We start from the raw sequence: 18,041 nt of genomic DNA, 5'->3' as shown, positions 1-18,041 counted from the left end.
AGTTGATGAGTGGATTTGAACTACCAACCTCTCAGTTTGCAGCCAGGCCCTTAAAAGCCACACCAGTGGGATCCTATAGTTAAGGGTAGTTGTTGCTATGTGCCATTGATTCAAACCAGACAGCAACCCTATATGGCAGAGTAGAACTACCTTATATAATTTCTTAGGCAATAATCTTATGGGAGCAAACCAATGGGTCTTTTCTACCCTGGGGTGGGTCTGAAGGGTTCGAACCATCAACCTTTTGATTAGTAGTCTTAACTTTTGTGCCTCCAGAGCTCCTTCTTGGTCATAGGTATGCTACTAAATAGTGAAACCAAACTAACAAACCCTACTGCCACATTTCTTAATCATTGTATTATGCCAGTTTGCCTAAAAAAAAAAGGATTCGTGAACTAAAGTCATCTTATCATAATAAAAGATATTCATTTCCAATACTTAGAACACTACTACCAAACCATCTAGCAAGAAGCCAATGGTTTTAGCAGTGCCTTTTTTTTTTTTACAAATAACTTTCAAAGATTTATTTACATGATTTTTTCCCCAACTTTTTATTGTGAATTGGGTGAATGCTTATTGAGCAGATCAGCTTTCCAGTCAACAATTCATAACATATTTTGTTTCATGTCTGTCATCCCCATAACATTTGGGTGTCATTCTAGGGCAAAGGTCATACTAATCTCTGTGTGCTTCCGTATGGAGCACTGAGCAGTGTCTGGTTAATATAGGTTCTTTAGATCAACCTTAGGCCTAGAATTGGGACTTGGAAATCTGCATTGGTAATAGGTACTTCATTGTTAATCACTGCACTTTGTTTGAGAGTGCAAAAGAGACCCTATCTCGAATGTTTAAAGAGAACATTTATTAAGTCTTAAAAAAGACAAAGATGGCACAGACACATCATCTGAATGAGGAAGGCCATGAACAAGACTTTGAAATGGGATCTGAGGGTTTTAAAAGGCCATGGGAGGGCAAAGGAAACTGTCACAAAAGCATGATTCGTGGCAGATCAATAAATCAGTTTCAGGTAGGACTATAGAAGAACTGGGAACATGATTGGGACATGTGCACTGTTAGATAGAAGGGCTTACAAGATTTGTCCAGGGCATTCCAACCAAGGCAGTCAGAGCAAGAGTGACAGAGTGATGGGATATGATCGTGATATGTGAGCCCCTGTACTGTCTCTCCAGTATGGTGACTTTCATCCATGGAGGACACACATAGGCAAATCCCTGAGAAAGACTGCCCCTTTCTGGGCTGAACTGAGAGTGGAGGCAATCCATTCTCCAAGGCATTCTGCCCGAGGGCAGATTATCTACACCCATGGTTAATGATTTGAAAGCATTATCTTTGTAGGGATTTGGCTAATGGATTTGGGCTGTCAATGCCATCTACAGCCATTTGCAAAGCACTGTGCTCAGAATTTAAGCTCTAATACAACATCAAGTGTCTATGCACTCAGCTCTTGGGGATACTTCATCTATGTGGGAAAAGCCCAAAGAAATATACTTATTTTACTAGAGTTCATCTCTTTAGTGATTGGAATATTCCTAGTCTCTCCTGACTAGCCCAGCTCTTGAATTTAGATACCAAGCCGACCAAGTTCTTTGTACTAATATTCTTTCTTTAGAGAGGGAACACAACTGATTAGGTCAGGTTTGATCATGTTACAGTTTCACACTTTTTAATACAATCAGGGATTCCTGAAAAAAAAAAAAAACACAACTTTATTCTTTGTTTTACACTTCTAAACCACCCATTTAGATAATATTTATAATAACAAGTCACTCCTGTAATTATTTCCTGCATCATATTTTTTCTGTTCCTAGTTTTGAAGTTGTTTTTTTTTTTTGAGAGCTTTTCAACTAAGAGAAGTTTGCTTTTATTTTTACATGTATATTTAACACTTGCTAAGACTTTTTTTTTAAATCGTCTTATTAGGGGATCATACAACTCTTATCACAATCCATACATACATCAATTGTATAAAGTATATTTGTACATTCATTGCCCTCATCATTCTCAAAACATTTGCTCTCCACTTAAGCCCCTGGCATCAGGTCCTCATTTTTCCCCTCCCTCCCTGCTCCCCACTCCCTCATGAACCCTTGATAATTTATAAATTATCATTTTGTCATAATTTTCACTGTTCAATGTCTCCCTTCACCCACTTTTCTGTTGTCCGTCCCCCAGGGAGGAGGTTATATGTAGATCCTTGTAATCGGTTCCCCCTTTCCAACCCACCCTCCCTCTACATTCCCAGTATGGCCACTCACACCACTGGTCCTGAAGGGATCATCCGCCCTGGATTCCCTGTTTCTGGTTCCTATCTGTACCAGTGTAGGTCCTCTGGTCTAGCCAGACTTGCAAGGTAGAATTTGGATCATGATAGTGGGAGGGAGGGGGGGAGAGGACACATTTAGGAACTAGCGGAAAGTTGTATTTTTCATCATTGCTACATTGCACCCTGTTTGGCTCGTCTCCTCCCTGAGACCCCTGTCCAGTGGCCTACAAATGGGCTTTGGGTCCCCACTCCACACTGCTCCCCTCATACACTATGGTAAGATTTTTTGTTCTGATGATGCCTGATACTTGATCCCTTTAACACCTTGTGATCGCACAGGCTGGTGTGCTTCTTCCATGTGGGCTTTGTTGCTTCTGAGCTACATGACCGCTTGTTTACCTTCAAGCCTTTAACCCAGACACTATATCTTTTGATAGCCAGGCACTACCAGTGAAGTTGGTTTTCAAAATGTTTCTCTCCCCACCCTTCCTACTTTAGTACTTAACTGACTGTATTTCTGGATTTGTCTAATGAGAAGTTAATTTCTTAATAAAATATGAACAATTTGTAAATATGCCTCTAAGAACTTTCCCTTCCCAGAGTTTCCTAACAGCATTTAGAGTAAATTAGGAGGTTAGCACATGTTGGAAAAGAAAGCTAAATTCTGTTTGGCTTGATTTATAGAATACACACACACACATACACACACATACATATACATACGGTAGTATGTTTATTACAACTTAAATTCTAAGCACTCCGGATTGTAAGGGGCTGTGGGTGGCAGGGGCAGCCCAAAATCCATTTGCAGAGTCCCTGTGTAGGTTAAACCTCCACTGAATTCTTCTGGTCATTAATCAAGGATGTAGATAATCCTGGCTGAGTACCTTGGAAAGTAGATGAGCTACACCCCCTTTCAATCAGCCCTGGGAAGGGCAGGAAGGGCAGTCCCTCTCGTAAAGGTTTGCCTGGGTATGTCGGTGATGGAGGTCACCATCTTTGGGGCAGTACAGTGGTCATGTGGTCATGGGTCTTGCCCTATCAATCATGTCCTGACTGCCTTGGTGGGAAGGCCCTGCATTTACAATCTTGTAATCCTTCTAACATCACGGTCCTGTTCCTACTCCTGTAGTTCCACCTCTAACTGTGATATACTGATCAGCTGCCAATCCTGAATTTGTGACAGTTTCTTTGTCTTCCATGTCTTATTTAAACAGTGTGGGGCTATAAATCCTAGCATGCCATTTTGACCTTGTGCTCACGGTGCCCCTCAACTGCATGACCTGCCTGTGCCTCTGTGTTGTCTTTTGTCTCTTTTGAGACTTAAATGTTCTCCATAAATTATATTTGAGTTGGAGTCTCTTACACAATCTGAAACAACAGTATACATATAAATGCCTATCAAAAACCAAATATTTGCTACTCTAGACTATTTCTTTGTATTAAAAACAAAAGGTATAAATTTGCTTCCCTTTCATTTGAAAAGTTTCACATCCCAGCTAAAAGGATGACAGTGAATTAAATGGGAAGCTAAATGCATAAAGATTAAGAAGGGTATTTAAAAAAATGCTTTGCTGGTTGGTAGTCCAGATTCTAGGCAATGCAGATAAAGTTTGAAAACCAGTAAAATGATAAATAATTAATCCTTTTTCTAACAAATATTACCATCAGTATTTAACAACAGTAGTATTTTAAGAATTAGTCAATATGCCATAAAGATGATCTGAAAGTACTGATTGATTGACTAGTTTTGACATTCAATTTCAGTAGAATCTGGAAATGTGGTCTTAATTTCACATAGACTCTTCGAGGCAGGCATTTTGTGAGTGAAATTGGTTTCAGAGAGAACCAGCAGGGATAAAAGCATCCTGCACCATGAAATCGCCCTGATTTGGAAGGACATTTAGTGAAAAGCCTGGATTGCAAGTTCAGAGTAACAGAAATATCAAACAGAACTATTCTTTTTTTTTCATGGTGATTGGGTTAAGCAAAGTCTAGTCTAGAATAAATAATACTAGTAATTGAAGAAAAAGTATTTAGCTGTCAAAGTCCCTGCCTCCATGAGAAGCCAGGGTTTCTTACTTAAATGAGTGTTAAAGCAGTTTGTTATAAGTTGGAATATTGCTGCTTTACATTTGGTTTATTTCTTGCTTTAGATTCTCTTTAGACTTTGCATTCAGAATCTAAAAATACTTACTGAGGCTCAGAGGGTTGCTATGGGTCAATGATGGCAGTGAATTAGGAATTACACAATAGCATATAACTATACTCTTCCAAGAAATTATGTTTAATCCAACAGATATTTTCATAATTTTTCATAAATTCTTAAGAGTTATATTTGTGAAGCTTTATAAAGTTGATATTCTATATTTCAGGATGTCTAGAAAGATGAAATTATTAATACAGTTTAATCCTTTGGAGAAGAATCTTGATAAATAGAAGAAAACAAACTCAATTATGCTAGGAAGAACAACCACTAGTCTGCTCACCAGTTGGCAGTTCAAACCCACCAGCTGTTCTGTGGAGAGAGAGGACTGTCAACTCTTGTGGAGTCGTATAGTCTTGGAAAGCCTATCTAGGGTCCCTGTGAGAATTAAAACTCCATAGCAGTGGGTTTGGAATAGAATCTTCTCCAGCTAGAGTTGCTTGACTGTGGATTCTCCTTTTTATAAATTTGTGGATATACTCATAGGCACATAAATTTGTAATATTCCTCAGAGAGGATCCCATCATTCTTCATTCACCTAATTAAGCCTCCTGTCTTCTGGACTTTGCACCTGACCCTTGTGCACACCAAGGGAAGTTATAGCAGATGAAAAACATCAAAACAAAAAACGCCCAAGCATTTCTGCTTTCAGGTGGAATCGCTCTAAGCTTTGAGTATTCCAAGCATGGATGGTGTGATGCCACACTGTGTGCACTGTGACAGGTATAACAAACTGGAATCTGTAGTTCTAGAATCGGTGTCTGGCAAATCCATTGTATAAAATCAAAGTTGGATTTTAAACACTAATAGTCTAAAGGGAAAAAAAAAGTTTCCAATTGCTTGGTATAAAGGACTGGTTGAGCAACGAAGCTGCTCTCTCCGCTGAGTGATTTCAAAGATGACTAAGTCCAGGATCTCTTTCACAAGATCCTTGTACTAGTAGTGGAGATGGACTACGATAACACAAAGCAGAGAGGACCAGAGGGAAGAAGTACAAGTAGATCAGGTTGTACTTAAGAACGCAAATAGTCTCACTGGCCAAAACACTTGAAAGACTTTAGGGTCTTGTCACAAGGTTAACGTACTCAGAGAAAAGGCTCCGAAAACTTGGATCATGTTGTCAAGTCGGTGAGAGGTCCTCAAGGGGCGGGAGCAGGGGGCGCCTCCTCACCTGTTACCACGTGACCCTAGGGGGAGAGCCTTTTTGAGGGCTAGGGTAGGGGACTTCGCCGAATGGCAAGGCTCCTGGAATTCTCACCCTGGCCAGACTTCCGATTAACTCTGATGAGCGCAGGGATCGCTGAGGCACGGCCGAGGCCAGCGCCTCCAGCCGAATAACGGCCAAGGCTGTACCATTAGCGATGAAATGTTACAACTTTTACAAGTTTTCTTTTGGCCGGCATAACGCACCTGTAGGAAAATTCCTCAACTGGAGAGAAAGGAGAGGAGGAGGAGAGGGGGAGGAGGAGAAGGAGGAGGAGGAGGAGGAAGAGGAGGGAAGGGAAATGGGGAGGGTCCTGGACAAGGGGGAGGGGACGGGGAAGGGGAAGGGGCGGGACGGCGCAAGGCAGAGCCTACGGTGGTTTGCGGCCGAGATGGTGGCGTTCCCATGGAGACGTATCCCTCCGCCGTGATTTGCATTTGCTCGCTTTGGTTCCCTCCGCGTCGCTACTCCGCTGTTTCCGCTCAGCTCCTTTGTGCCGCGCAGAACGTCGAGATGACGCATGCGCACGGCTCAGCCGCCGCCTATATAAGCCGGAAGCCGGGCGCTTCCTCGTAGCGCCGCTAGGACCGTTGGCGAGTCGGCTTGTCGTAGTCACGACCTGGGCACTGCGAGCTGCGAGCGAGCACGCGGGCCCGTCGTCATGTCGCGTTACGGGCGGTACGGAGGAGGTGAGTTGCTGGGGGCCGGCGAGGGGTAGTGCTGCGAGTGTGTGAGGTATTACGAGGCCGGAGGGTTAGCGCAGCGGCCGGGAGACGGTTATTCCGCGTGCGTAATGGCGGCTTCGGCGCACGCCGTACGAAGCCGGGGGCAGCGGGGGCGGGGTACTGAAGGAGGTGGGAGGGTGGCGGGTGGCTGGTCTGGCCCTGATGAGTTGCTGGACGTTTGGGTTGTTGGGTGCAGCCCGAGGCTGGGCTCTAGAGCGCGGTTTGCCCGTTGCCCTCCTCGGGGCCGCCCGCTCCCTCCTCCCCTCCCCTCACCGCCCGCCCTCGGCGGCGGCGGCAGCGGCGGCGGCTGCCATTTTGCGCACATTGACGCCCGCGGTGGCGCATTTCCTTAGCGCTTTCCCGCCACTTTAGCGCACACCGCTGGTTGCAGCCGTGCCCACGGTGCTGAGTCGGCGCCTGGACGACACGGTGGCCGCCGGGAGCTGCGCGTGCTCGTCCAGCCACCCTCCAAGCGGCGGGGTCGGTGGAGCGAGATAATCTTGGCGCCCGGTTTCTTTTCTCTGGTCGTTGTTGGGAGCGCGGGGAGCTGAGCCGGGCTGGGCCGCGCCTGGGGCTGCTGCTGCCGCGGAGGGCCTGCGCCGGCGGCCGAGCTGGCCTGGCCCTGCCCCTGCCCCGGGCCGCCCGCCGCCGCGGGCCCGCGCGCTCCGGCTGCCGGGGGCGGGCCGGGGCGGCCCACGCGAGCTTCGCTAGGGTTTCGGAGGTCGCCCCGGGTTCCGAAGGAGCCCCGGTGGATGCGCCGCGGTTAAGCGCTCGACTGTTAGACCCAAGGTTGAGGCGTTGAGCCACCCTGCGGCTGCGCGGGAGAAAGGCCTGCCGATCCGCTCCCGGAGAGCGGACGCCCGGGGAACCCCCCGTCGGGCAGTTCTATTCTGTCACATGGGGTCGTTGTGAGAAAACAACAGCCTCCGGCTGGTCGGAAACACGGAGTTTCACGACTGTCGCACTTAACGGTTTAGAGAGGCAACTGGCTGGAAGCGCGTTGAGCGTGCTTTGCTTTAAGCTTAAGGACCACCACCCCGGTTTTAGACACAGAATGCAAACTTGGGGCAGGATTTCGCATAACATCCTTCTCTTACCCCCCTCCCCTCCCCCAATCTCCTTTTTAAACAGAGACCAAGGTGTATGTTGGTAACCTGGGGACCGGTGCTGGCAAAGGAGAGTTAGAAAGGGCTTTCAGCTATTACGGTCCCTTAAGAACAGTGTGGATCGCAAGAAACCCTCCAGGATTTGCCTTTGTGGAATTTGAAGATCCCAGAGATGCAGAAGATGCAGTTCGTGGACTGGATGGGAAGTAAGTTAAGATGTCTGCATTAACTGCACGTTGCAAATATTCTTTGTGTGCTCAGCAGTGAGTTCTGCAGCCTGAATGAAAGGTACTGTGTATGAATAAGCCAATCACGATTTTATGGCTTAAGACCTAAAGGCTTGAAGAGGGCTGTGAAGATGGTGTTGGAAGGCCTTAGGAGAGATAAAAGAAGCTTAAATGGATAAAGTGCTTTGAACGTTTTTTGCTGCTAAACCAAGGATTTACATGCATATTTAAAACATGAGAATTCTATTGCTTTCTTAGGGTAATCTGTGGTTCTCGAGTGAGAGTTGAGCTGTCAACAGGCATGCCTCGCCGATCTCGTTTTGATAGGCCACCTGCTCGCCGTCCCTTTGATCCTAATGATAGATGTTATGAGTGTGGAGAAAAGGGACATTATGCTTATGATTGCCACCGTTACAGCCGACGAAGGAGAAGCAGGTATTTATTTTGATACAGAAATGGTTGGTATACTCGTTAATGGAGTGATTTTTGTATTGGCAAGGGAGAAAATAATTGTTTATCTTTAAAATTGAATGTTAATTGTACAGGTGTATTTTACAATTTTTGTTTTAATTTTAAAATGTTAATATGTTAATAATCAACCTGGTCAAAACCTTTCAGGTTTCTTCGTTTGAGTCAGTCGCCTTGATTCAGAATGTCACGAGCCTTATGATATCATGCTGAGGCGCCTTGCAAATCCGACAATTAAGATTCTCCTAGACCTTGAGGTGATCAGCATAAGAGGCCAGATCCCCTCGAGTCATCTACACCTAGCTTCACCTTATTCTTTAAAGGGCAGAAAATTTGAGACGGTGATCGCCGTAACCGTAAATTTGGCTTACAATTGGGGCCCCCTCCGGTTTAGAAAGAGGAACACCAGATTGACCACATTCCCAACTAGAAAAATCTTCTTGCGTCAATCAAGCCTCATCTGGCTCATTTGGCTGTCAGTTTGATCGTCGCTAGATTGAAGAAAACATCTAGATGCAGCGATCGGCTATAGATACTTCTAGATCGTCTAGATCTGCTAGACCATGGGCCAAAGAGGGTCGACCTGCAAACTTGCAAGGTTTATTTTAAATACACATTACAGTGATTTGTATTATGTAATTCTATGATGTAATTCAACTTTTTAAACTTTTTAGGTAGCTTAAAATTAATGATTAATATTATTATTATTATTATACTAGGCCCCAAATTTTTAATTTCCAAATGAGACACTAAATTTAAATAGTCTTGAGATTTGATTTCAGCAAAGGCATACACATTATTACAAATAAGCTGCCTTCTGACATCATATTACTTTCTAACTTGAAAAATAGGTCAAGGTCTAGATCACATTCGAGGTCCAGGGGAAGGCGCTATTCTCGCTCACGCAGCAGGAGCAGAGGACACAGGTAAGAGCGTGTTGACTACAGGTTTTTAAAAATGAGGCAGAACTTTATTTGGAGGTGCCCTTCAACCATTGATTGGGTTTCATTTTCATTTTAGGTCCAGATCTGCATCTCCTCGACGATCTAGATCTGTGTCTTTGCGTAGATCAAGATCGGCTTCGCTCAGAAGGTCTAGATCCGGTTCTATAAAAGGATCGAGGTATTTCCAGTATGTAGCATTTTCTCCTCTGGCTTATCACCAGATTGAGTTTATAAATGACCTAGGGTGACATGGCTAAGAGTTTTGTAGGTTTTTTTTTTAAGCACAACTAAAGATTTTCAAGGCTTGTTGGTGTGGCCCTGGTGATGGGGGTACTTAAACAGAAGTTGTTTTCAACATCTGGGCAGGCATGTTGCTATACGCTTTAGGCATCAGATTTCATCTATTGTATAGGTAAATATTAGTGCTAAAAGATTTTATTGTGACATTGAATAAGGTATATTATGACCACAGAGGAATTACTAGGAGCTAGATGGAAGCCTTTTTTGGCATGATAAAGGTGTATTTTGAGACTTGGGAATGTACTATATGTGTTCATGTACTGTTCTCTTAGAAACTGTAATAACAATGGGGCAAGGTGCTCAATAATAGCACAAAGTATTTTACTGTAAGGATTGTCAAAACTGGTACATTTGAAAAAGATGTAGATCTAGGTCAGTGGTTCTCAGCCTTCCTAATGCTGCGGCCCTTTAATACAGTTCTCATGTTGTGCTGACCCCCCAAACCATAAAATTATTCTCGTTGCTACTTCATAATTAATTTTGCTACTCTTAGGAATCGAGCGACCCGTGTGAAAGGGTTGTTCGACCCACAAAGGGGTCACAACCCACAGGTTGGGAAGATGGATCTGTTTAATTCTAGCACGTTTAAGATTATATAAAAGAAGTGTGTTGGGCCCAAGAGAGCATTTGACGATCACTCTGTTAACAGTGATTCCCACTCCATGAGCTTGTGCACACACCTACCTGGTAACGTCCCACCTTCACCTTCTTGCCATGTTGGAGCCCATTGTTGCTCCCCACTCTCAATCCATTTTGAGGGGTTTCCTCTCTCATAGAAGTAGCATGTCCTCTATTGGCCACCTGTCATAATAGAAATAAAACTAATTTCTTAAATCTCTAACATGCTGTTCAAAGTAATAATTTTCCTATCTTCAACTAACAGGCCCAGAGTTGGACCTTACTTAGTGTTAGTGTCTCCCAGCCAAACTAATATGGTACTTGGTAGATATTGGATTTCTCCTATGGACTAATGGATTAATTATGTTTTCTTTTTAAGATCTCGGTCAAGGTCACGATCCAGATCCCGATCTCTTTCAAGACCAAGAAGCAGGTAGGCCAAAAAGGCTGGTTAATACTCTTCTAGTTATATGGCACCAATATCCAAAGAGTTCAAAGTGTTTTGTATTGTTATCATATCAAGTAGCTTTAAGCCTGGGTGTTAAGTGGGAACACCGTATATTAATTATAAATCTAACTTTAAATATAGCTTCATTGGCAACTGGCCCACTTAGTAGACTTTCTGAATAATGGAATTTGAAACTGTAGGGGAGAAAGTTTGCAGCTCATCTTGGGAATTATAATTCTCAGAGGCCCCAGTTAGAGCTAACTACAAGTAGCCCTTAATTTTAAACAGGGCTCTGTTCTGATGACTATTGTAAGTTGCGTAAAAAGTGAGTTTTCATTATAAAAAACACCCATCCAGTTAATTCCGACTGATAGACCCTATAGGTCAGGGTAGACCTGTGTGTGGGGTTCAGAGACTAACTCATTACTGGGACACAAAGTATCCGCTTTCTCTGGAAGCATCATGTTTATCCTAGTTGCTGTGTCGGTGACATTACACACAGCTCAGTCTGAGCTTGGAACATCTGCAAATGATGTAGCATTGTAGTGCATAGTAAAGATGTACCACGAGAAGTTGAGGATATCATAAGTCATGGACTAGCTGTGTTGCATGGAGAAGCATCTGGAAATAATGCATAGGGCATTATGCATTTTCCTCCAATTTAAGCTTAAGACGACAATTTGGGGGCTCATTTTTTGGTTTTCTGACTAAGATAGGAGTTTGGCTAGTACTAGTACCTTGGCTTAATAGAATTTCTCATGTTTTGACAGCCGATCAAAGTCCAGATCACCATCTCCAAAAAGAAGGTAAGTTAAATACAACTTGTGTTGACAAATGTTACTGTCAAGTGTGGCCTCTGCAGTTTGTTTGCTAACTGCCTACTTTGCAGTCTTTGAGCTCTTTGGAGGATTGGTGCTATATAGATAAGAGATAAGTTTTTGAAGTGACTGCTTTTTCTTAAATTTTTTTGAAGTATGTAGCCTTGAACTGTTACTAAGATGAACTTAATTAGTCTGTTTAGCTTAAATTCTATAGTTTCATAGTGAATTGCCTTTTTCCCCCCCTTGCACAATGGAAAACTATGTGAAAGGAAATGCCTACATGAGGAGTGATTCTATATTGCAAATTCACAATTACACATAACTACGCTGGATGACCAAAAATGACGCTGTACAGCTTTATCAAAAGAGGCTCTGGATTATTGAGCATATTAAATTTAAGGAAAACTTAGTCTTGGTACCTTTGGCCACTTTAAATTGAAACGGAATGTTTCCCTGACCATGTACATTAAAATAAAAAAGTTTGAGTGGACACTAAGTGGTTTTAAACCTAATGTTTTTCTTTTTAGTCGTTCCCCATCAGGAAGTCCGCGCAGAAGTGCAAGCCCCGAAAGAATGGACTGAAGTTCTCAAGTTCACCTTTTGGGGAAAAGTTATTTTGTTTACATTATTATAAGGGATTTGTGATGTCTGTAAAGTGTAACTGAGGAATGGTATTTGAACCATCTAATCAAAATGGATCTGGATTATTACTCTGTAAATTCACAGCAGTAAGATAATATACGTTTTTGTTGAATGTAGCTAACATCCTATGATCTGAACGTGTGGGGTTTTTATTTGGCACATTTAAATAAAATGTTTCTAACTAGAATTTCGATTTGTGTTTAACTTTTCAATTTGATAAACGTGATATATGAAAGTTTAATGGTGTTACGGCTTTGAACATGATTAATTATTTTTTTGTTGGTCAGGGCCTTACAGGGTTTTGAAATCCCTTTATTAGCCTCAAAGGTATTGAGTAAGATCTGATCTTGAGGTCCCTCATAATAGTGAGCATTACAAGTCTTTCTGAGAGTGAATGTACTTGAAGTTGGCATTAGACTTCATAGTAGAGGGGGACCACTTACTTGCCTACGAATGAGTGGAGGAACTAGGCCTAGGCCAAGAGCTTATAGAAGTAAATGGCACAAGTAGTTGGGACTTGACACTGGAAAATCTGATTTCTGAAGCAACTAAAGTTTTCAGGCTATTAGGTGTCAAAATAGAACTCCCTGTGTTGGGGAGAGCCTGGTGTGCTTTTTCTTTCAACATTATTCAACCATTTTTTTTAATTAACACCCTATGCTCCCCCTCTGCATGTTTGAGGACTTGTCTGAATGTAGGGCAAAACATCTTTGTGTAAGCCAGCCTTGCAAAATTTTCCAGCCCTAATACTTTGTCCTTCAGATGTATTGCTTTATTCTGAATAGACCTTACATTTTCAAGCAGTTTTAGTTTCCACCATCCAACATAATTCCTCCTATTTTGCCAGGCTGGTGCAGTGAATAAAGATGTCAACCACAAATGTTAATGTGAGACAAAAGCAGTTTTGTAAAATACACTTAATATTTTAGCAATTCCTCATGTAGCAAATTTTTTCTTATTGCACCTGGTAGATCTTAGAATGTGACAGCCAGTAAGTAGATCTTTATTCAGACTTTTTAAATCCTCTTACTAGTTAGGGTAGTAACAATTGATCAAGATTTTTTTCGTCAAGCTTTACCAGGTATTCTCTATCCTATGTGCAAATAGCAAAAATGAGAACGGTTTTTTTAAAAATCACCTCGTATCAATGCTGATGGCACAAGTGTTCGTACAACAAAGCCAGTAGCACTGCAATTTGGGAATGCGGTCTGCTTGCCAAGTTTATTTGGTGGTCTAGAGTGACCACATCAGCGCATTGGAAATACTTAGATGCTTTTTAGAATTTTAACTGGCTGAACGATATATATGGTTGGTATAAAGCTATGTTGTGTATAATTGGCAGGTTTATTTGTTGCACTTGGTTAGCTTTAATTGTTATGTGTATATAAAAGTTTACTCAACAATAAATCCTAGAGATTGAAAAAAAAATCCTGATACTCAGTTTTTGAGATGGGAGTTTGAATCAAGAATAGGAATGAATAATCCTGTAGTTGAGGGATGGGCTAGCACCCTGAAAATTAGTATGAAAGGGTATGGAGGAACTGCAAAAAATGTTCAATAGAAAAATAACAGTTGGAATGAATGCTGGCTATTTAGACCAATACCTTTCCTTTTGACTCAGTACCTTTTGTGTGTGTGGTATGTTTCATATTAGGTTGTGAAAATTGATCGTTTGACTTGAAAAGTGCTGGTTCAGAGTAAGTGGATTTGAGTTTGGCAAACTTGACATGGTAGACAGTTAAATGCTTTTGGATGTAGAGTCTTATTTTGTCTTCAATATGACTATAGTGCTGGGTTGAACTCCTCAGGGTTTCTTGGGCTGTAATTCGTTAGTGGAGCAGAAAGCCTCATCTTTGTCCCATTAAAAGCCTGCTGTGAGTTTTGAACTCCTGACCTTGTGTTTAGCAGGCTAGTCCTTATCCCACAGTGCTACCAGGACAACCAATTAGGGATAAGTAATAAATGCTGGGCATGCAGTAGGCCTGCATTGGTTTTGAACTAGGTTGAGAATTAAGTCAGTAGTGGCTCTTTACCATTTGGGCTGTGTCCTCGCAGCTTAAAACCTAAAGACCCTAATATTTTGTCAAATTGAGATGTTACGGTAAATGAATTGGGATAGGATTGTCAGTCATCTTTTGTAGGTATAATTTAAAGAAACATGTTTTCTTCTAAGGCATTAAGCTAATAGGAAATGGAAAGTATAAAAGTTTGCAGTTCCCAAGAGAACAAAGTTGTTTTCATCAGATCAAGTTCTTAGCTTGTAGCTCTTTGGTTGGAGGTTACACACCAGCTATGTACAAAGTTCTGTGAGAAAGGGTGCTACTCAGGTTCCAGCTAGTGCATGGGTTCATTCCAAACAAGGCAGGTTTAAACATGTCTCTGCTATCGAACAACTTGTCAGTAATAAACTTTTTATTGGTCTCAGAGTGCAGTAAAAAATTAGGCATTTTAGGAGATGTTCTGAGTTCATTCATTTCAAGGCAAATCAATGCAGGTTTATACCTGGGAGAACATCCTGGATCAGAAGTTTACTAGGTGGACGGATCTTGGAGTATGGTGACAACTCGTGCCAGTTGGCATTCTGAAAGTTTGGGGAAGGAAAGTGATCACTGACCATGCCTACAGCAGACTGATACAGGCTTTAAGTTTACCTGTTTTTAAGTGAAAATATCAGGTATTTCATTCCCATAACAGACTATGACCTCCATCTCCCAGAAGAGGAAATGGACTCAGATTGGTAGCTGTTTTGGTAATCGGGTGCTGCTGTATCAGAAGCACACATGGGTGACTTAATGGCTGTATTCTTAGCTGAGAAAGCTATTAGGTGCTTTTGAGTCGGTTCAGACTCAGAACAAAGTTCCTGATCCTGCACTGTCCTCACACTGTTCTCAGATTTGAACCTATTGTTGCAGCCACTGTCAATCCATCCTGTCAAAGGTCGTCTTTTTCTCTTCCCCTCTATCTTTCCAAGGATGATGGCCTCCAGGGACTCGTCTTTCCTGAGAACATGTCCAAAGTACAGAGATGGGTTCTGTCCTTACCGCTCGGGCATTATGGCTCTGCTTCCAGGCCACGTTCTGGCAGTGCAGAATATATAAAATCTGCATTTTCTTCGGTCTCTTCCTTACTCAGTGTCCAACTTTCACAGACATGAGATTGAAAATGCCATGGCTTGGGTTAGATGTACTTTAGGCCTCAAAAGTAGCATCCTTGGCTTTTCAGTGCTTTACAAAGGGGTCTTGTGCAGCGGCTATATCCGGTGCCAACTCTGATTTCTTGCCCGCTGCTTCCATGAGCATCAAGCGCTTCAAGTACCCCTTTACTTTTAAAAGGTGGGTTCATTTGCATATCACAGCTAGTTGGTAAGCCTTCCTCCAATCCTGATTTCTCATTCTTCGTACAACCCAACTGAGAAAGATGTCCAAATGCATGGTGCTAGCTCTAGAAGATGGCTTTTTTGGTCAGCTATGGGGGGAAAGTCTCCTTTCAACACCTTGGAGTTCTCTGTGTCTTAGCTTCAATCTTGACCTGAATCTGGGAGATTCTCAGGGCAGTAACCCTGGGTCCAAAGGATGTACTCTGCTGCCTCCTTTCGTGCTGGTAATGGGGACCCTCTGCTAGCTTTTACCTCTTGTGAAATTATGATGCAGGCCACATCCCAGGAAAACTCCGTGTCAATCAGGGCTGTGATCTGAGAGTATTCTCTTAACAAGTGATTGGCTGATCGCATTAGATAACACCACCACATACCTGCCAAATCACATAAGTGCCAAACCACTAAGAATCATGGTCTAGCTAATTAACACGTGCTTTGTGAGTACATATTTCAGTCCATGAGGTTCATTGGCGTGGTAGGTGAAACTACAGCTTAAAGCCCTTGTTTTTTACTGGTAAGACCCTTAAAACAACAATTTTGCTTTGGGTTGTATTGCCGCTTAGGATGACTCAAAACCACATAGGAAATAATGGGAAACAAAGGACAAAAGACAACCTGCAGCCCTACCCTCTGGGGATAATAACTTGGCTTTTTTTCTGGAAAGATGTTGGGTAGAAGGGTAGTTCCGAAGGATATAGAATGTAGGAGCCTATTGACCTAAGCTCTGAAGGCCCTTTTCAGTGCCAGAGTTTATTCCTTTTCCTCAGGCTAGTGGGCCAGTCTTTGCATTTCGTGGTTTGAATTGCTAATCTTCTCAAGGTTTACTTAGTGAGAAGGTGCCCTACCCCTCAAGCACCTCTCCAGTTCCCCACTAGGAGGCAACCATTGTTAGCAGCTAGTAGCTTACTGGGTAGTCCATCCGTATATAAGCAAATTTACATCCTAGTATTCCTGTAGAAAGTTCATTTTTCCACAGAGTTATGAAGCTCCCTCATATTTTCTCTAATGCTTATGGTATGCTTGTGTCTTTCATACTAGATGCCTCCTGGTTTTTTATTACATGCTACTTAGTTAACTGAAGGTTGCACGCTTTGTCTAGTAAACTCCGAACCCTCTCCACTGTGCTAGTTACTGTACTAGCCTTGGGATACAGATGTGAACAAAATATCCTTGCAAAGTCTAGACTGGAGAGAGAGGAGCATAAAGTAGGACAAAAGGGTAGGAAGCTGACTGTTGCTTTATAATGGGTGGTTTAGGAAGGCCTTTAATGGTGATGTGATCAAGGGAAGGAATGAACAATCGATTTGAAAGGATGTTCTAAGTGGGAAAACACAGTGAGCACAAGCCCTAGAGAGGCTTCAGTTTTTGGGGAGCAAGGAGGCCAAGGTGAAGAGAACAAGGGTGACCAGAGGGTCTGGGAGGAGAGGGAGTATGGAATGTAGATTTGGTAATGTTTTTTCTGCAAAGGAGAGCGGATGGATAGGAAGGTTATTTCTCATTGCTAGTACGAACAGTGTTACCGTGACTAACTGCAAACCGGGCAAGCAAATCTAGGATAATCTCTAGAAGTTGAATCACTGGGTCAGGGTCTGTTCATTTGTATTTTTGCTGGCTATTGTTTGCTGCTGTCGTATCAGGGTGCCTGTTTGCACCATGATTTCCTTGGTGAGCCCTCAGATTTGGAATTTTCAACCACTTGGGTTGAAAATGGTGCCTCAGCATAAATTTTTAAAAGAGTAATTCTTTATTGTGCTCTAAGTGGTCATCAGTTCATCAGTTTTGTTTTCAGCAACTTATCCCAACTTATCGAACCTCCCAGTTTACCCTCTTCCCCCACCTCCTTTGTCTTCATTTGGAATGCTATCTTTCCCTTTGAATGGAAGTTGACACCTGTTTGTCCTGAAGCCCGAAGCTGGCAAACTTGAGGTGGAAGAGTCAATTCTGTCCCTCACAACAATTTAAAAATGATTCAAGAGCCATATATGCAGTTTTACAAATGAAATCACCATTATTTGAATAATATACTTTGAAAATTTTCACTGTTACTTCTGGGCCACGTGTGTACTGAAAGAGCTTGCATATGGCCTGAGAACATTTGCCAACCCCTGCTCTCTAGCCTATTGTTCCTTCTCGCCTTCCTTCTCGCCTGCCCCACTACCCTATACCCACCTGCTACCCCCAACCCTTGGTAGGCATCCAAGTCTGTTTGGCTTTGGTATGAAAACCTTTTTCCTGATATTTTCTTCAAAGCAGTGGTCTCGTGTAGTATTTGTCCTTTTGTCATTAACTCATTTCACTCTGCATAATGTTCCTCTGGTCCATCCCTGCCATGAAGCGCTTCAAAATTTCATCTTTCTTCAGCAATGCATAGTATTTCATGGTGTGTATGTACCAAAGTTTCTCTTTTTTTGTTTTATTTTTCAAGTTTTATTGACACATAATTTACATATCATACAATTCAGTAGTTCAATCCTTCAGTCATATCAAGAATTGTACAATCATTATGTAAGTAAATTTTAGAACATCACAGTGCCACCCCCCTGGTTAAATCACCTAAATGAGTGGAGCAATCACAATCAGTTCTAGTGCTCCCTCCCTCTCCCACCTTCATTGTGTCCTCCCTAAATCCCCTTTCCTCCCTGCCACCTGTCCCTGACCTATAAACCCTTGTA

At 42.6% G+C, this 18,041-nt stretch overlaps 1 protein-coding gene and 1 pseudogene across 4 annotated transcripts; one reads left to right on the top strand and one right to left on the bottom strand.

Moving 5' to 3' along the window:
• LOC142430341 (tetratricopeptide repeat protein 39B pseudogene) overlaps positions 1–6,248 on the bottom strand; it is a 29,077-nt pseudogene extending 22,829 nt beyond the window's left edge.
• On the top strand, positions 6,224–12,180 carry SRSF7 (serine and arginine rich splicing factor 7). 4 transcript variants are annotated; one of them, XM_075535405.1, is made up of 8 exons: positions 6,224–6,383; positions 7,551–7,731; positions 8,011–8,187; positions 9,072–9,146; positions 9,241–9,342; positions 10,462–10,515; positions 11,301–11,336; positions 11,879–12,180. In XM_075535405.1, exons 1-8 carry the CDS (start codon positions 6,356–6,358, stop codon positions 11,931–11,933), a joined length of 708 nt encoding a protein of 235 aa, XP_075391520.1. In that variant the 5' UTR covers positions 6,224–6,355; the 3' UTR covers positions 11,934–12,180. The 4 variants fall into 4 exon arrangements, with proteins under 4 accessions (XP_075391520.1, XP_075391519.1, XP_075391522.1 ...); XM_075535404.1 differs by having other exon boundaries at positions 9,241–9,351; XM_075535407.1 differs by lacking the exon at positions 11,301–11,336.
• Positions 12,181–18,041: the final 5,861 nt, after the last annotated feature.

The sequence above is a fragment of the Tenrec ecaudatus genome, chromosome 17, assembly GCF_050624435.1.
Source record: "Tenrec ecaudatus isolate mTenEca1 chromosome 17, mTenEca1.hap1, whole genome shotgun sequence".
NCBI lineage: Eukaryota > Metazoa > Chordata > Mammalia > Afrosoricida > Tenrecidae > Tenrec > Tenrec ecaudatus.
The sequence above is the reverse complement of the archived record's forward strand: the minus strand, read 5'-3'. Positions and strand labels throughout refer to the sequence as shown.